The 18443-nt window shown below is 60.3% G+C and overlaps 2 protein-coding genes across 2 annotated transcripts; one reads left to right on the top strand and one right to left on the bottom strand.

Moving 5' to 3' along the window:
• Positions 1 to 928: 928 nt before the first annotated feature.
• Positions 929 to 3723, bottom strand: LAMTOR2 (late endosomal/lysosomal adaptor, MAPK and MTOR activator 2). The gene is made up of 4 exons (XM_032398309.1): positions 3511 to 3723; positions 3141 to 3303; positions 1325 to 1414; positions 929 to 1118 (listed from the first exon to the last, which is right to left on the bottom strand). Exons 1-4 carry the CDS (start codon positions 3576 to 3578, stop codon positions 1062 to 1064), a joined length of 378 nt encoding a protein of 125 aa, XP_032254200.1. The 5' UTR covers positions 3579 to 3723; the 3' UTR covers positions 929 to 1061.
• A 790-nt stretch (positions 3724 to 4513) lies between these two features.
• UBQLN4 (ubiquilin 4) lies at positions 4514 to 18047 on the top strand. The gene is made up of 11 exons (XM_032398346.1): positions 4514 to 4659; positions 6094 to 6245; positions 6613 to 6830; positions 7397 to 7659; positions 9155 to 9313; positions 12988 to 13213; positions 14200 to 14339; positions 14784 to 14867; positions 14992 to 15107; positions 15285 to 15471; positions 16427 to 18047. Exons 1-11 carry the CDS (start codon positions 4552 to 4554, stop codon positions 16577 to 16579), a joined length of 1806 nt encoding a protein of 601 aa, XP_032254237.1. The 5' UTR covers positions 4514 to 4551; the 3' UTR covers positions 16580 to 18047.
• Positions 18048 to 18443: the final 396 nt, after the last annotated feature.

Below are 18443 nucleotides of genomic sequence, written 5' to 3' on the forward strand. Positions count from 1 at the left end.
CCAGCTGAGGACTGAGTGCACGGTGCTAGGGCTCCTGGGACCAGGAACCTACCTGGGCAGCCACCAGTGAGTGAGAAATAGCCTCTCGGGGAGCAGAAACCTGCTTGGCCTCCTGCTTTTCCTTCAGAGGCTCTGGTGGGGGGTGATTGGGGGCACCAGGGGAAGGGCTGCCGGGGCGAGGGGCTGGGGCTGGCGGGTGCCAATCACCTTGCTGCACTGCAGAATTCTGGGAGCGGTGTTGTGGACACAGAAACGTCTGCCCCTCCCGACAGCCCAGGGCCTGGGATGGGCGGTGTTCCTCACCCTGGGTGGAGCTGAAACTCGCCGCCTACCTCTCCCCTGGGATGGTCCCTTCCTCGGGCACTGGGCTAGGGGCTGGTAGCTCCCTGTCCACACCTGCTCTAAGGACCCAGGGTAAGCAGAGAGACGGGTGGGGGAGGAGTTTGAGCGCAGGGCAGGATCTGGAGATGCCTCTGAGGCCCTCTGACACCCCCTCCCCGGGATCGGAGGTCTCACGGTAAAGCCATACCGCCTGCAAAGGGCTTCAAGATCCGGAGGGTGTGAGCGTGGGGTGGCCCTGGTAGGTGGCTAGTGCGCACTCTTCCAACCCCAAGGGCAGAAAAGGCACCCCCCCAAAGTTGGGACTGAACGACACTGGCCTTGCAGGGCCCTATATTCTCGCTGTCCAATAGGACCCCCAGCAGCCCCCCACCAGCCTGCTGCTTCTCTAAGGTCGCTCCCAAACGTGTGCCCATCAGGTGGCTGAACCGCTCCGAGGGGCAGGGCCGAGATGGTCATGTCGCTGAGGCGCCCCAGCTGTCAGAGGGCGAGGGGAGAGGTGGGCCCTCAGGAGTCTCTCCTGAGCAGTCCTCACTCTGTTCCACCTCCTTCGGCTCCTCCCGTTCAAGAAATCAGTCATCACGCAAGATAGGAGTTCAAGTTTATTCTTGGAAAAAACAAAGTCTCACCCTCCCCCCACCACCCGGAAAGGCTTCCCCAGGGGGCCCTGCCCCTCCAAACGGTCATTTATCTTTTTTGACCCCAGCTTCAGCCCAGGCTCATTATGAGGCGGCTACTTGGGTAAGGGGTTCCTCCAGGTACTGCACCAAGGCCTGGGCCTGCAAGAGGGGAGGAGAAATCAGGCCCACAGGATCTGCCACTAGAGGGATCCCCAATCCAGGCCGGACGCCCGCTGCTGAGCACCCAGCCCCCACCCACTCCAGGGAGTCGGCCCACCGCAGACTCCAAGGTGGTGGGGTGGGAGCGGACAGTGAAGAGCACAAAGGCTGGGCCCACAGTCGCAGAGGAACGGGTACATACACACCTTGGCCTTGAGCATCCCGAAGCCCACCGTCTCCTTGGCGTACATACACAGCAGAAGGTTGGCCACCCGGGTGATGGCTACACGGCCCTCCTGGGGGGGGTGATATCGTGGGATGTAGGGTTCCGCTTGGCACCCTCAGCCCTCTCTTTCCCCAAGGGCTCCTCTTCAGGGAGACTATCAGCTTCTTCCTTCCATGCCCTGGGCATGGCAGGGGCTTCAGACGAGGGGCTCTGGCCACAGCCCTGGACGTGGGGTCCTGAGCTCAGATTCCAGGGTCAGCACAGTCCCTGCTAACCGACCGCCCCCGGGAAACTCAACCTCGCAGAAACTTCGTTTCTCTGTGACCCCTGCCTCATCCCAGTTGGTGAGGATGCCAGCACACAGGACGGAGTTTTGAAACTGCAGAGGACCGTCCAAATGGGTGATATTATTATTACGGGTTCACCCCAAAGACCCTCTAAGGAGTGTGGGAGCAATTAATCTAATGTATAATTCTCTTTTCCCATGGTAAAGTTTTTCAAATTGCAGTTCTGACTCTAGGGTTCCATCAATTGAGGAGGTGGGTCAGTATGAAAAAGAAGAGAAACGGAGTGCACTGCATGTTTGTTTTAGTTGGGGGGGTGTGGGCTCTGACTTAACAGCTATTTCTTTGGCTGGGGTGTGGACAAGACGTTGGAAAAGCTAGTGTCCTACAGCACCCACTCTAGGTTAGGCACCCAGCAGGAGTCATCAACTGAACTGAAATGGCATCCCTGGTTGGGCATGGGGTGAGGATGAGGTAGGCAGCCCCGTTACAGTGGAAATCCTCTGGGAAGAGTTCACGCTTGGGCCTTTTCAGTTTGGTTCAGCGAACTTTCACTGGGCATTTGCTGTGTGCTGGGAGCCAGGTGCTGCACTCCCTCCCTCTCTGGCCTCACCTCCTACTCACCTCCCCTATTCCCATGCTGCTCCAACTACATCAGCCTCAGGGCCTTTGCACTTGCTGTTCTGCCAGAAATGCTCTTCCCCTAGACGGCCATATGGCTGGCCAACTTCCTTCAGATCTTTAATGAAATGTCACCTTTTCAGTGAGACTGTCCCTGATATGTGCCCCACCTCACTTCCGTTTCGCATAGCATTTTCAATATCTCACATCCTAGTGTTTTGACTTACATATGTATTTTACAGCACACATAAAACCATAAGCTTCTGTGAGAAGTTAAGGCGGCAGTTTTGGTCCTGTTTGCTACTTTTTCCCTAATCCTTGAGAACACTGCATGGACCTAAACATGTGTTGGCCGAACAAATACAAAGGTGAGTGAGACCCTTTCTGTTTCCCGGAAATTCACAGTCTAACGGCTACTTCCCCTTTCTGGGCTGCAGCTCGCTCTTCTGCAAACTGAAGGGATGGGCCGAGGATCTGGAGACTCCGCTGTGCTTCTGTGGGCCTGTGACTCAGAGTGACAACACTACAGTTTACATCCTTCCGTGTGATCTTCAGGACAAGCCTGTGTGCGTGCACTCCTGTTGGGCGGTATTACTGTTCCCACGTTGGAGATGCGGTCAGGAAGTTCAGAGAGCTCAAGTGACTTACCTAGGGCTCCACGAATGACAAGTGGCCAGCTGAGGCCAGAAGCCCGGGCAGACACTGGGTCCCAGGCCCCCTCCTCACCACCACCTGCTGCATAGGGCCCTGCCTACCACAATGCTGCAGCACGCCGACTCTTGGTAGCCCGCGGAGATCCTGTCCCTGCCCCTCCAACCATCCAGAGTGGGGTCCAGGTAGCCCCATGGGGATCCCCTTAGGGGACAGGGGGAGTGGCTCCCCTCTCCATACCATGCAGTCCATGAGGATGAATTTGAGATTGTCTTCGTTAAACGCTTGGTTCCCGTTGCGGTCGTAGGCGGCCCAGATGTTGCTGGCGATAGCCGCGGTGACCCGGGCGTCCGTGTCCCCGTAACCGGAGTAGGCCAGCAGAGAGCCCTCGTTATTCAGCAGCCTGGCGAGCGGCGGTAAGAGATAAGGACGTGCTCGGGGCGGCGAGAAAACGCCTGCGCTCTCGCCCCACCTCCCGCCGGGGCGCTTCCAGAAAGCAGGGGTCTGGGCAGACGCGGCCCTTCCCGCCGGCCGCGGCCCCTCTGCCCTCCTCCCTCCCCGAGACCCTTCCCCAGCGCGCCCCGGGCTCGCCTCCTCCGGCCGCACTCACAGCGTGCTCTGGACACCTCCGGTGTTAGCCTGGCTTAGCACCTGGGTCAAAGCCTTGGGACGCAGCATGCCTGCGGCTCCCGGGCCCGGGCTTCCGCGCCAGCCCCCGAGCTGCCTCCCGCGGGCCTCCGCGGGCACCTCCCCGAGCTCCCCGCCGCTCCGGAACTCCGCGCGACCCGGAGGTCCCGGCCCGGCTCTGCGGTGGCGACGCAACACCGCCCCGCCGCGGGGGGCGCCGGGAGTTGTAGTTCCGCGTGGCCTCGCGGCGCACCCTGGGAGCTGTAGTTCGCCTTTCCCGGGGAACCACGTGGTCGTTGGGGGGGTTAAAGAGCGGGAGCGAAAGGATAGGGGCAGGACTGGAAGGGCGTTTAACAACCCACTCCCCTCCCCGCCACCTCGGGGAGAGAAGAGTCAGCATGCCCGCTTGACAATCCACGACCAGAAACTGAAAAAAGAAATCCCGGTATTTGTCAGGCACACGTTTGGTTACTTTCAGAGCAGTTCCCTACGTTATGAACGACCCTGTGACATGAGACCAAGGCTCAGAAAGGCCTCTGGAGCCGTACTTAGTAGACTCCGAGCAGGCCACGACCTCCGGGGGCATAGTCAGTCCTAGAGGTGAGACCTTGGGTGGACGTCCAGACGTGGGGGGGGGGTCAGCCTCCGAGTCGGGAGAGGCCCGGGAACCAGGACAACGCGGCGGCGACAGGGACACGGCGTTCTGTCCCGGAGCGGGAGTCACCGCGGAGGCGGCGGGCCAGGACCGGCGGCGGGCTGTCTCGGGGAGCCCGCCCCGCCCCGCGAGGCCCGGGCCGCCCCGGCTGCAGTGCCCCCCCCCAGGCCGCCCGGGGCGCTGTGGGCGCAGTTGGTCCGGAGGGCGGCGCGGCCGCGGGGAGGGGAGGGGAGGGGAGGGGAGGGGAGGGCAGGGCAGGGGAGGGCGGAGGGGCGGAGGCCGGAGCAGAGCCGGCCGGGCGGGCGGCCGGGCGGGGAGGAGGAGGAGGAGCCGGGGCGGGCTGGCGGGCGGCCGGGTGGCGGCGGCGGCATGGCGGAGCCGAGCGGGGCCGAGGGCAGGCCCCCCATTCGGGTCACCGTCAAGACCCCCAAGGACAAGGAGGAAATTGTGATCTGCGATCGAGCCTCCGTCAAGGAGGTAGTACGAGCGGCGAGGGTGGCGGAGGAGGGGTCTGCGGAGAGAGGGGTGGCTCCGAGGCGGTGGGGCGGCGGGCGGGGAGGGTGGGGGCCCCTCGGGATCTCGGAGGGGAGGGAGGGGAGGAGCGGGGCTGGGGGCGTCCTGCGAGGGGGCTCCGGCCGGCGCGGCGCGTGCGGCGGACTTGAGGCCGGGGCTCGCCTTGTGGCCTGGGTTGGGGGCGTGGCGGAGAGCTGGGAGGGGGCACCTTGCACCGGGGAGGGGAAGGACTCGGGGTCTGAGGGCAGCGTGCGCCCCGAGGACTGGTCGGGGATTCGAGGGGCCGCGGCCCGGCGGCCTCCGGGCTCGGTGCTGCGCCAGGGGAGCGGGCGGGGGGCGCCCCCGAGTGCTGGGGCGCGGGGCGCTGGACGAGCGTTTCCCTCGGCCCGTATCCGTCCTACCTTTTCAAATCGAGGTGGTTACAGTGGGCCCTCGGCCCCTCCGGGACTTACGGTGTGCAGTAGGTGCTCAATAAAAGTGTGTTGGATGAGTGAATGAGGGAGCACTGGCTGTGTTCGCCCCACCTCCCACCCGGTGGCAGCTCCAGAATTTCTCATAGGCGGGGCTTAAGATAGGCCATCTGGTTGGAAGGAAGAGATCTGGAAGCTGCCTTGGCTTAGCAAGTGCCCTCTTTACTGAGAGTGTCCTGTTTTGGTTTGTTTGGGTTTGGGGGGAGAGCTGATGGATTTGGGGAGTCTGAATCTCCCCAAGCCAGTCTTTAGTGCATTCACGCCCCCCCTCCCCCCATACAAAATGACTGCATTCCAGAACTTACATCCTCTGCCCTGCAGAGCTCAATCTGAAATCAGCTTTGGCTGAGAGGCCGTGTGTCGGGTCAAGAACTGGGGCTTTGGTGTCAAGACCTGAATTCCAGTCCGCCCAGGGCAAGTCACGTAACTGCTCTGATCCTCAGTTTTCTCATCCTGAAAGTGGAGATGATAATTCATATCTATCTCACGGGACTGAGACTCTTAAATCCTGAATAGCTGCTGTTAGAGATCATTTGGAGTCTGTGTGTGGTCGTTGTTACGAAAAGGCTGGAAGGCAGAGAAACCTGGAGTCTAGAACCGAAGGCTGAAGAGAGACAGGCCTGGGTCCAAGGCTGCTGAAGGAGTTGGGACAGAGAGCCACAGGCAGCACCCTCGTCCTGGGGAGCTGGAGGGAGGGGCCGAGGAGGGAATCTGGAGAACGGGCTGGGCCTTCTAGGCTGGGAGACCCTGGGGCTGAGCCGAGACAGGAGCCTGTCACTGGTCCATCTCTTTGGTTAACAAGGGAGCTGCTCAGTGCCACTGGATGGATGGGGTCTAGACTGCAGAGGGACTTCCCAGACCAGAGGTAGGGTCCCTGGTGGGTGGAGCCCCGGGAGGCTCTGCAGTGACCTCTGCCTCTTGACCACAGTTCAAAGAGGAGATCTCCAGGAGGTTTAAGGCTCAGCAGGATCAGCTGGTCCTGATCTTCGCAGGCAAGATCCTCAAGGACGGGGACACACTGAACCAGCATGGGATCAAGGATGGGCTCACTGTCCATCTGGTCATCAAGACCCCTCAGAAGTAAGTCCAGGAGAGGAGCAGATCCAGCTGCTTACTGGGCCTGTCTTCCCCATCTGGTCCTCGCTTTCTCACCTGTCGCTCACCTGCACGTGGAGGGCCACGCCAGCACCCAGGAAGGTGGCTCTCAGGGATTGCCAGGCAGCCCTACCATCTCCCCTACAGGGGAAAGGAACCTCACCTGCCTCTCCCAGAACACCCTGCAGGCAGGTGGTCCTTGCTCCTGCCTCCGCCCGATTTCCCCACCCAGCCCCGCCTGTGGGTGCCTTTGGAGTTGGCTTACTCGGTAGGGCAGGGGCTGCACCGAAAGGAGCTCCGTGTCTTCCCTTTCCTGTTCACTTCAGCCAGGACTTTCTTCCTCTGTCCTCAGGGCTCCAGATCCAGCTGCCGCCACTGCTTCTTCTCCCTCCACTCCAGACCCTGCCTCAGCACCCTCCACTACGCCCGCTTCGCCTGCCACCCCTGCCCAGCCCTCCACCTCGGGCAGTACCACTTCAGATGCCGGCAGCGGCAGCCGGAGGAGCAGTGGGGGGGGTCCCTCCCCGGGGGCTGGGGAGGGACCCCCCAGTGCTACTGCATCCATACTCTGTAAGCCCTCAGGGAGGAGGGCACAGTCCTGTCTGGGGCTAGGGAGGCGGGGAGAGCCAAGAGGAGGCAGAAACGTGGTCCCTGCTTCTGGTCGGATGGGGATGGGGACCCCTGGACATGGCGTTCCAGACACTGGTGCTTGGGCGAAGCAGGGGAGGAAGCCAGTCTACCAGGGCCTCCCCGAGGAGGGGAGCCTGGATGAGCGTTCAGAGGGAGGGGCGGAATGGGGTTGGGGATGTGGAGAACGCAGGGTGAGGATGTTGGAGTTTGGGGACAAGGGGGGTCCAGCGGCAGCCAGCTGGGGAATATTTACTGCTGGTTGAGCAGGCCCCCACTGGTCACCCTCTCTGTGCTGTGCCCGGCTCTCAGCCTCTGCCTCCAGAGAGGTCTCGGTCCACTGGGCTCCCATCTCCGCCAGCAGTGGGGCAGGGCTGGGGCCGGGGGAAGGATTGGGAGGGGAGGGGAGAGAAGCAGGCGAGGCTCCTCGTGGAGACCTGAGCGCAGTGGCTGTGGCCAGGTGGGGGCAGGGGCTCGTGGCCGACGGTGACCCCGGCCCCTCCCCGCAGCTGGCTTTGGGGGCATCCTGGGCCTGGGCAGCCTGGGCCTGGGCTCTGCCAACTTTATGGAGCTGCAGCAGCAGATGCAGAGGCAGCTGATGTCCAACCCCGAGATGCTGTCGCAGATCATGGAGAACCCCCTGGTCCGGGACATGATGTCTAATCCCGACCTGATGCGCCACATGATCATGGCCAACCCCCAGATGCAGCAGCTGATGGAGCGGAACCCTGAGATCAGCCACATGCTCAACAACCCGGAGCTCATGAGGCAGGTAGGTGTGAGAGCAGGTTGGCGTGGGGACGGGCAGGACACAAACCCGGAGGGCACCGGCCGGGCCGCCTTGTCCTGCGTCGGCTTGTGTGTGTACTTGCTCACCCAGCAGCCATGCTGTGAACGCTGGGGGTGTCGGTCTGGCTTTCCGGGAACTTCTGGTCTCAAAGGGAAGTGGGACTCGTAGGCACGCAGTTGTAACGCAGCGGGGTTGGTGCTATCATATAGTCGCAGGGTCCCCCAGGGGCACAGACAGGGGCTCCCGACCCTGCCCTGAGACCCAGAGGAGGAAAAAGGGGAGAGCGTTCAGGGCCGAGGGACCGCAGGTGCAAAGGCAGGGGGGCGCTTGGGGAGCCTGGGGCTGGGCAGGGCCGGTGGCTGATGGAGACCCCGCAGAGGCAGTTCCGTGTTGGCCTTCGGGAGCTGCGTCTTACGGCCCAGGGCAGTGGGGGCCAGGGAAAGACGACGGCAGCAGGGCTGTGGGCACCAGGGCCGTGCTCATCGGAAGATCAGTTCCTTCAGCGCGAGGATCTGCAAGTGTTTTCTTCACTGTCCAGAGCGGTGCCTGGCGTGCGGAGGTCCCTTGGCAAACAGTGAGGGCAGGAGTCACGGGGTGAGGAGTCAGGTCCCACCTTAGACATAAAGGTGTTTCGGAGACGCAAGTGCAGAGCAGACTTGGGAGTAAGGACTGGGAAGGCGTCCCCAGTCGGGCACGGACAGGCAGGAGCTACGCGGTCATCTGTGTCGTGGGGGCTTGTCCCCTGGGGCCGACGCGGGCCGGCCCTTACTGACACTGAGCTGTTGGCTGCAGAGAGAAAGCCCCCATGCTCTGGCCGGGCCAGAAACCTCGGGCCGGGGTTAGAGGGTGTCGGCAGCGCCGTCCTGGCTTGAATGCCTCCCCTCCCCGACTTGTGGTCATCTGCCAGGAACCACAGTACGATCTTGGGCAGACAGACCCACCTGGCCTCGAAACCTGGCTTCACCGCTCACTGGCTCCGTGTCCCCAGGGAGTCTCAGCCTATTTTCTCATCTGCAGAAAAGGGACAGAAATACCTCCTTGGGACAAGTATTGTGGGGATCCCATGACTTCAGTTGTGTACATGGCTTTGCCTGGTGTTTGTATGTAGTAGGCGCTCAATAGATGTTGATTTCCTCTGCTGCCTCCTCTTCTTTCTCATGTCCTTTCTTACTCGGTTTCCTTTTGCTCCCTGACACCTGGGCCTCCTGAACCCGAGGAAGGGGAGCTGTGGCCCTCAGCCTGTCCGGGATCACTGTACCACAGTGCAGAAAGCCGGATACCCACAGGGAGGCAGGGCTGGAGCCAAGGTGGCTGTAGCAGAAGGAAGTCCGACTTAGCTGACCCGCCGCCTCTGTGGGGTGGTTCCTGGGCCCTGGCCCCTAGTCCCAATGCAGACCCCCTCCTCAGGGCCCACCCTTGTCCAAGCTTGGTACCCCCCAGTTTCCAGGGTTCTTCCTGTCTCTCTCTTCTCTACCAGACCATGGAACTGGCTCGGAATCCAGCCATGATGCAAGAAATGATGCGGAACCAGGACCGGGCCCTGAGCAACCTGGAGAGCATCCCTGGGGGGTATAATGCCCTCCGCCGCATGTACACGGACATCCAGGAGCCGATGTTCAGTGCTGCCCGGGAACAGGTGGGGCCGGGGGCCAAGCTGTGGGAGGGCTGCTGGGGCTCAGGAGTCCCTCCCCCAGACTCAGGCAAGCCTGGGGTGCTGTCCGCTCCTCTTTTCTGATCTAGCCCTGCAAGAGTGGGCCTTGGCTTGAAGCAGTTCTCACGGCAGAGGCAGGGATGGCCCAGCTCTGCCTGGGGGGGGAGACAGTAGGGCAGAAGGTAGCAGAATTCCCTGGGGACGTGGGGAGGGGTGGGGCGTAGCGTCCAAGGGATCTGACAGCCTCGTGCACCAGGGGCTCCAAGGTGGTGGGGCAGATCTGGAGTGAGACAGCCGACCCCAGCACAGTGTGTCTCAAGTGTGGTCCACGGATCACCTGCGTCAGCGTCACCCAGGGGGCTTGTCCATAATCCTGGGCCCCTCCTTTGAGCTATTTATTGATTCAGTTTCTGGAATCAGGCTTGGGAAGATGCACTTTTGAAAGTGCCTTATGAATTCTTCCAACCGCATAAAAAGTACAGACAAAAATACTGCATCCTTTTGTATCCACGTTGCCCTAACGCGTTGCCGTACACAGAGCTTCGGTGCTTTTTGGCTCTTTTTTTAAGTTTAAAATATACTGAATACATTATACATTTACACACTTCAAAGTTCCCAAGTTATGCAAAGTAATCAAAAGGAATCCTTTTATTTCCATCTCCCAGCCACCTCTTTTCCAGCCCAGAGGTAACTAATGTTAGTATTTTTTAGAGTTTCCTGGACATGTTTAATACTTGCAAACAAGACGTTACAGATAGAATTGCAGCCTTCACGTATTCCCTGCCCCATTTTACCCCTTTCGCTCTCCAGAGAGAACCAGCACCCTGAAGTTGGTATTTACCGTTTCGATTCTTTTATGGCCTGTGTTCGTATCCATAAATAACTTAGAGCATTGATTTGCATATTTTTAAACCTCATAGAAGTGGTATCCTGCTGTTCATATAATTTTTAACTTGCTTTTTCAAAACGTTTAAAAAATGTTTTATTGGAGAATAATATGGCTTCAGAAAGGTACACATATCATAAGTGTACAGCCTGATGGATTTGCACACACTGAACACACCCCCCAAATAGTGCCCAGGTGGGAGGGTGGGGTCTCATGTTACTTTTTCCTGGTGGAAGACGAAAAGCCCCATATCCTGAGTGGTTCACGCTGTCCCAACAGATTTCCTTGCTCATGCTGTCTCTGGCCTACAGCAAATCTCCACAAATAAGTGTGTGTCTTGCTGACTCTCCAGGGTTCCGCTGGTCTGTTTGTCTGTCCCTACAGTGATACCACATTTTCTTAATTAAGTCTGGGTACCTGGTAGAGTAAACCCCCCACCTTATTTTCCAACATCTTCTTGGTTATTCTTGGCATTGCTCTTTCAAATTTTAGAAAGTGCTTATAGGGTTCAACTCTGAGTTTTTTAAAGAATTTTTTTTTAAGATTTTATTTATTTGAGAGAGTGAGTGAGAGAGAGTACGAGAGGGAGGAGGGTCAGAGGGAGAAGCAGACTCCCACTGAGCAGGGAGCCTGACGCGGGGCTCCATCGCGGGGCTCCATCCCAGGGCCCCGGGATCATGACCTGAGCCGAAGGCAGATGCTTAACCGACTGAACCACCCGGGCGCCCCTGAAAGAATTTATTTTAATAAAAAGTTATATAAAGAAAAAAGGAACTTATTTATTTTAAATTATTTTTAAGTATTTAATTAAAAATATACATCAAAGTAATGCATGCACCTGGTTAAAAAAAAATCCAGTAGCTGCGAAGGGCTTCTAATAAGCCCTCTGGCTAATTCTGATCCACACTAGGCTGTAGGAACCACTGGAACAGTTGGAAGAAGGGAGATTTGGCGTCAGCAAACTGGGGTTCAGATCCCTGGCCACCATTTTTAGTGGTGCGGGTTTAAGTGAGTTGCTCCACCTTTCTGAGTCTTAGCTTCCATGTTTTCAGACTGGAGGCAACCTATTAAAGCAGCGGTTCTTGATCATTTTGGCCTCAGGACCACCTTAGACGCTTAAGAATTACTGAGGACCCCAAAGAGCTTTTGTTTCTGTGGGTTAGATCTATCAATATTCACTGCATCTGAAATTAAGACTGAGAAACGTAAGGAATGTTTATTAATTCATCTTAAAATAAGAGTAAATCAACTACACGTTCACATAAACCGCATGTTCTTTTAAAAAATAACTTCATTTTCCTAAACAAAACTTGAGCAGACAGTGGCCTTGTTTTAATGTTTGCAGACTTCTTTACTGCACGACGGCTGGACTCGCAGCTCGGCTTCTGCGTTCGGTCCGTTGCAATGTCACATGTCATGTAGCCTCTGGAAAAGGCCATTGAACACTGATGAAGACAACAAAAGTGAAAAAAAGCCAATAGCACCTCAGAACTACAAAAACAGTGCTAAGCCTTGCAGGGGTCCCAGGACCACACTTTGAGAACTGGTATATTGGAGGGCTACTGTAAACATTAGAATAAATGTGCCAGGCACATAGTAGGTGCTCAATAAATGGCTGCTGTCATTGCTAGAGGGAGGTCAGAAAGAGGTTCGGTCCAGAGAGCGTGCCGGAAACAACGGGGCCCAGAACCCAGCGGTGGTGGGTGCAGGGCGAGTCACCAGGCAGGACATCAGAAGCAGGGACAGCGCCTGAGGCTGTGGGTGCGGACCCTGGCCTGCCGGCCTGTTGTCAGCAGGCATCTGGTCAGGCGGAAGAAGCGCAGTGCAGGGCTGCAGGGTCCTGGGTGAGCTCTGGTCCCCGCGACCCACTTTGAGTCAGCAGGAAGCCCCGTGGTGAGGGGCGGCCGGGGCTGCTCAGGTACCTCCTGCTTAGGTGAGGGCCCCCCGGGACCTCAGGAGAGGGAGCCTGAGCAGGGGCACAGGGTGTGGACTCCATCAGCAAGCACACCCCTGCACAGATCTCCTTCCTGGGTGCGGTGGATCCGGAGGGAGGAACTTTTGGGGCTGCCTCGGGCAGCACACTATATAATGGGGTACAGACCCCGAGGTGGGTGACACAGCCGAGGGGGCCCGTTTAGCTGCAGGAAGGAGGCTGAGGAGGAGGAGACCATGTGGCGGAAGCAGCGGAGGGAGGGCACGCTCAGCCAGAAATGCGCTCCACTGAGGGGCTCGGCTGTGTGCGCCTCGGTGGACAGAATGCCACTTAGGGGACCTGGGGGGCGGGTTCTGGGGAGTGGGTGCTGGACCAAGATGGCTGGAAAAGGGGAAGCCTAGAGGCAGATCAGGGCTGAGACAGAGCAGGCTCCCACCAAGCCAACAATCGCTTATTCTAATGTCAGGGGAGGGGTGCAAAGGGGACCTTGTCTCTGCCCCTTGAGAGCTAAGGAAGACAAATACGTCACTACACAGCGGGAAGGGTGCACGTCAAGTCCCACAGGGCACAGAGGAGACTAGAGACCGAATGTTTAGAGCCGCCGGGGGAGGCGGGAAGTTTCCAGCTGCCTGAGGGGTGTTGTGACCGGGTGGCCAGCACTGGCCAGTTCCCACCCTGCAGGATGAGGGGGGCGCTGCCCGTTGTGAGCTGCCCTCCGGGGTCTCAGGCCCCTGTCCCTTTGCCAGGGAGGGGAGGCTGTTAGGTGAGAGGACACAGAGGGCCTGGCCCTTAGCCCTGCTTTGTTTCAGTCCTTAACCCAGAACCTTTCCCTCCTCCCAGTTTGGCAACAATCCCTTCTCTTCCCTGGCCGGGAACTCCGACAGCTCATCCTCCCAGCCTCTGCGGACTGAGAACCGAGAGCCCCTCCCTAACCCCTGGAGCCCCTCGCCCCCTACCTCCCAGGCCCCCGGGTCCGGGGGGGAGGGCACCGGAGGATCGGGGACCAGCCAGGTGCACCCGACAGTCTCGAACCCCTTTGGGATCAATGCGGCTAGCCTGGGGTCAGGTATGTCCTAGGGTGGAAGGAGCTTAGTGGGGTCACCAGGGTGGTCCCTCTGCCCCAGGACTGAATGGGGCTCACACTGCTCCTGAATATTGAAGACAGGTGAGACTGTATTGAAGCCACAGAGGGGGCTCTGCAGCCTCAGAGGATGCGGGGTGGTTTGGGCTGTTTCCTGTCCCTGGGAGCAGCCTGGGTAATGGCTCACGAGTAAAGCAGGCCCACCTCCTAAGCTCCTGCAGCCCTGCTGGAACTATCCAGCATCGTCAGTGGGTCAGACTGGGGAGGAGCGTGTGGGGGAGGACTCGGGGCACACCTGGGGCAGGCAGGTGTGAGGCTGGGGGAGAGGGATGTGCAGATCTGCCATGGACAGAAGTGGGGGTTATGCACTGCAAATCCTTGGGGATGCCCCATGTATCTGGACTGTGACCATACATATGACCCTGGGGTGTCTTTAGTAGATGCCCTGATTTCTCTGTGCCCTGGGCTGGGGCGGGGGGGCGCACCTTGATCCAAAAGTCCCTTCCCCTCTGTGTGCTTCAGCTCCCTTATTTGTAAAATCAGGGATTTGAACCTGATCCATGGCTTTAAAATTGTGCTCCAGTCCTGGGGTGTCTGGACCACCCCCAGGAGAAGGAAGGACCGAGTGGGAGGGGCTCCAGCCCTCCTGCCAGGCTCTAAGCAGACCGTTGGCATACTTGGTTTTTGAGCAAGATCTCGTTTGAAGAAAGGGCCTCTGCCACTAGCACAGGTCTGCTAACCACGAGTCCAGGTGACCGGAGCCTGCGTCAGGGACAGCCGGGGGCATGGCCGAGACCCAGTTCCCAGCCGCAGCAGGGAGAGGGACGCACGCCCCTGTCCTGGGGGCCGTGTTATCGCTGCCGTTCTGAACTGCGTAACCACCCAGCGTCGCAAGCAGGGAGATGGAAGGGCAGCATCTGGTTTCCATCTGGACCCTTTTCTCCTGTCCGTTGTTCTCCTCCTTGTGCCAGGAGTGTTCAACAGCCCAGAGATGCAGGCCCTCCTGCAGCAGATCTCTGAGAACCCCCAGCTGATGCAGAACGTGATTTCAGCTCCCTACATGCGCAGCATGCTGCAGACGCTGGCCCAGAACCCCGACTTCGCTGCTCAGGTACGGAGCTGCCACCAGGGGGGCGCGCTGGGGGCCGTGACGCGCTGGTCAGGTCAGTCCCGAGCCAGACCGCGGGGCGGGCGTCTTAGGCCCGCCGCCTCCGAGCTAAGCCCTTTACGAGCCTCCCGGTTTGTTTGCTGTGAGTGCTCATGTTGGTGGCTCCTCCCTCACGGAGTTGTGCGGGCTCGGGAGTGCATACGAGGAAAGTGCCCAGAAGGCGGCTGGCGCAGCGTGAGCACCGTGAACTTGCAGAACTGCTGCCAGCACCAGGGTGGGGCTGGGTGCCCCGGCTCGCGGCCCGGAGTGTGGCTCCATCTCCTCCCGCTGCCCCACGTCGGCCTCCGGGGGACCCCGAGACCCACACTTCCCGCAGTGGTGAGGGTGCCGGGGGGCGATTCTTGGGGAGGGCGGGCCCAGGCCTCCCCCGCTGCCCTCCCCCTGCAGATGATGGTGAATGTGCCGCTGTTTGCGGGGAACCCCCAGCTCCAGGAGCAGCTGCGCCTTCAGCTCCCCGTCTTCCTCCAGCAGGTGCGTGAGGGGCCAGGAGTGGCGGCTGGGGGGTTGAAGGGCAGGGCAGAGCTCCGGCCTCGGGCTTTGGTGGCCTCCCGCATCCTGCCACCTGCCACCGCCTTCTGTGCCTGTTTCCCGCCAGATGCAGAACCCGGAGTCCCTCTCTGTCCTCACCAACCCCCGCGCCATGCAGGCCCTGCTGCAGATCCAACAGGGCTTGCACACCCTGCAGACCGAGGCCCCTGGGCTGGTACCCAGGTGAGGGGCCGGGGGCAGCGAGGTGCGGGCTCCTCCTCCCCGCCCCCTCCCGGGCGCTCCCCGCTGCCACCGCGTGTGCGAGGGCCTGCTCGCCTCCCTCCGCTCCTCCTTCTGCGCCTCCCGCGCCGTCCCTTTCTCCGAGGCTGCCTCCCACCTCTTGGTCTCTCCTGCCTGCAGCCTTGGCTCCTTTGGGATGTCCCGGACCCCGGCACCCCCGGCAGGCAGCAGCACCGGGGCCGCGCCCGAGGCCCCCACCTCCTCGCCGGCACCCCCTGCCACGTCTCCTCCGGCGGGGGCCTCCGGGGCCCAGCAGCAGCTCATGCAGCAGATGGTCCAGCTGTTGGCTGGCGGTGGGAGCTCACAGGTACGCGGGGCGGCCGGCGCGGGGGGCCGAGCAGCAGAACGGAGACAGCGGAGCGCTCGGGGTCAGCCAGCCCCGCCCTCCTCAGGTCCTAGGCGGCCACTTGCTGGCCTTGGGGGGATTGCCGCCGTCCCCAAGTTCCGTTTCCACAGCCGTGGAGTGGGGCTGGGAACAGTGACCGTCCCACTGGCTGCCGGGCACCGCTGTGAGTGCTCCGTGGGAGCGCGCCTTCGCGCCGAGCCTCACCACGCCTTGTCAGCGCGCTGCACCTCTGTCATAAGGGGCAAAGGGAGGCGCAGAGAGGTGACGTGCCTCGCTCAGAGTCGGTAACAGAGCCAGTAAGTCGGTAACGGAGCCGAGATCCCAGCCCCGGCACGTGGCTCCGGAATGTGCGTCTCAGCCACCGTGCCCCGGCCCTGGTGCTGGTATCGTAGGGCTCCTGGAAACTGAAGCCCTGTGGCTCTGAGGCTGGGGAGGAGTGTCCTGGGGCAGGGGTCACTAGAGCCCCGGACCACAAAGGCAAGGCCAGGGCGTTGGCGGAGGAGTAGGGTAGACCTCAGGCGAGGCCCTTCACCTTTCTCTGGCCTCTCCCGTGGCTCCGTGTGTGGACACGGCCGGGGCCGGAGCACGTGTAGAGCGTGCGTCTTCCTGACCGCAGAGCGTTCGGCTCCTAGAGTGCCACGAACACGTCCAGAGCGCTGATGGAAAGAGTTAGGAGCATGGGCTGATCTGTTTGAAATGTCCGGAAAGACGTCCCCCCCTCTGTTACACGGTCGTTTCGTGGCCTGGGGAGCAGCCTCCTTGGCCCCTGTTGGCAGCTCACCCCGCCCTGCCCACTGGTTGACCCTGAGGATGTGCGAGAAGACCTACTGCTCCCCTTCCCTCGGCCGCACACCTCAGATTCGATTGGGCCCCGGGGGGGGTTCCCGCGCCCACCTCACAAGGCCTGTCCCTCCAGGTGCAGACGCCAGAAGTGAGGTTCCAGCAGCAGCTGGACCAGCTCCACTCCATGGGCTTCATCAACCGTGAGGCCAACCTGCAGGCCCTCATTGCTACAGGAGGGGACGTCAACGCGGCCATCGAGAGACTCCTGGGCTCGCAGCTCTCCTAACCGCCCGGCCGCACCACCCGCCTGCCCCCTCCCTCTGTGCCTGCCGTCCCCATCTTCTCCCTGTCCCTCCAGACAGCAGGCTGGCTTCAGGGCCGCGGGCCTGGCCCCGGAGCTCTGAGAATTCTGGGTTTACTTGCACATCTCTTACAGAGTCTTCTATCCAGGTCCCGTTTGAGCGGGGCTGCGCGAGCCGTTTTCCAGTGTCGTGGGCCGGCCCCAGCTCCTGGCCCCACCGCCAGCCTGCAGACGTCCCGGTGGTGGCGTGGGGTTGGCAGGGGGACTGCCATCTGCTCTGCGGGGATGGGGTGTTCCTCCGGGGCCTAGGGTTTGGCTTGTATGGTTCCTTGTGGGGACTCTTCCTTCCCTCTGCCCCCTCCTCCCACCGGCAGCCTGATCCGAGCTGGGGTCACACACTCGGAGGGAGGGGCAGGTGCACAGGCTGCCTTTTCCTCCTCACCCCCTGTCCTGGTCCCTTCATTCAGCCTTTGTTGGGATGTCCCGAGAGAGGAGATGCCTGTCCTCCCTGTCTAAAGGGGGAGGCGACCGCCCTCTCTGTACAAGGAACTAACAAGCCCCGGGCCAGCCCCATGGAGATTTGCTAGAGGAAGGGAAGGGGGAGAAGGACCCGAGTCAAAGGCTCAGAAGTTGGAATTGACACTTGGGGAACGGAAGCCCTAGTAGCTGTTTTAGGCGGGAGAGCGCAGGCTCAGGCCTGGCAGAGAAGGCCTAGAGATGCTCACAAATTGGAGCTGAAGGAAGGGGCTCACAGGGGCTCCTACCGGCTCCGGGGCCAGGACCTGCTGGTGTCCCCAGGTACCACTGGTTTGAGCCCCCCTCAAAAGACATGAAGGGCTTGGGGTCTGTCTCAGCAGTGGGTGTGTGTGTGCGGGCGTGAGCACATACACATGCTCAGTGAGTTGCACAGGAGGGTGGGCTCTTTGTTGATTACTGGTTCCGAGCTCTATCCCACCACAGAGACGTGGGCAAAAGGGCCAGTGTGGGGCGGGAATACATACAGTCCAGCCAGCCAGGCCCCGCGGGTACCCGAGGGTAGTGCGGTCACCCCTCCCAAAGCTGTCAGGGCTGTGAGCAGCAGCCCTCCCGCCCCTCCCCTCCTTGCTGTTGGGGGGAGTACAGCAGTCTCTCCCCTGCAGTCCCTGGCCTTTGGAGTCTTCACTGTTTCTTCCAGGCCAGAAAGTTCTATTTGAGGAAGGAAAGGAGAGGGCGGCAGCCATGCCTTTGATCTGGAGTTGGACATCGCTCTATTGGAGCGCAGAGAAGGCTCTTCTCTCCGCCGCGTAGCCCGGCTGCTTGGCGTTCCCACGGCCGAGCATGCGGAAGGGAGAGCAGCAGAATCTTCTCCAGATGGGAAAGGGTCCCGAGCAATCCAGAAAGAATGTCTGTGTGGCTCCCCCCCCTCCCCGACGTCCACACTGGCCTTTGTAAATAAATGACGTGGTCTTTGTTGTCACGATGTCTTGGAGTTTGTTTTCTGGGGGAGAGGAGGCTGGCTGACGACAACTTGGTTCGAGGGGGTTTTTATAAAGCGGGATCTGGAGGAAGTGGCAGTTGGGTTCAGTGGGCAGAGGTGAAGGGAGAGCTGGTGGAGCTCAGTCGGGGTTCAGAGCCGGGAAGGGCTGCGCGGCACCAGTCCCCATCCCCCGCTCCAGGCGGAGAGGAGTGTAGAAAGGTCCTTCCTCCCTCTGATGCGATGGCAAGACTGTTCTCCCCTCACCTGAGGGAAAAAGGTCAAAACACAGGAGAGCCTTGCAGTCCAGACCTTCTGCAAGTGAAGTCTAGGAGCTTTTGATCTTGAGCTCCGAGACCAAGCCTGGCCGGCGCATCCTGCGGCTCGTGTGAACTG

The sequence above is a fragment of the Phoca vitulina genome, unplaced genomic scaffold (genome assembly GCF_004348235.1).
Source record: "Phoca vitulina isolate PV1807 unplaced genomic scaffold, GSC_HSeal_1.0 scaffold115, whole genome shotgun sequence".
Taxonomy (NCBI): Eukaryota; Metazoa; Chordata; class Mammalia; order Carnivora; family Phocidae; genus Phoca; species Phoca vitulina.

Coding starts and splice junctions, on each gene's coding strand:
- UBQLN4 (XM_032398346.1), top strand. CDS start 4,552: ATGGCGGAGCCGAGCGGGGCCGAGGGCAGGCCCCCCATTCGGGTCACC. Junction 9,314..12,987: donor TCAGTGCTGCCCGGGAACAG/GTGGGGCCGGGG, acceptor CCCTCCTCCCAG/TTTGGCAACAATCCCTTCTC. Junction 15,472..16,426: donor CTGGCGGTGGGAGCTCACAG/GTACGCGGGGCG, acceptor CTGTCCCTCCAG/GTGCAGACGCCAGAAGTGAG.
- LAMTOR2 (XM_032398309.1), bottom strand. CDS start 3,578: ATGCTGCGTCCCAAGGCTTTGACCCAGGTGCTAAGCCAGGCTAACACC. Junction 3,304..3,510: donor GGAGGTGTCCAGAGCACGCT/GTGAGTGCGGCC, acceptor GCCGCTCGCCAG/GCTGCTGAATAACGAGGGCT. Junction 1,119..1,324: donor TCGGGATGCTCAAGGCCAAG/GTGTGTATGTAC, acceptor CCCCTCTTGCAG/GCCCAGGCCTTGGTGCAGTA.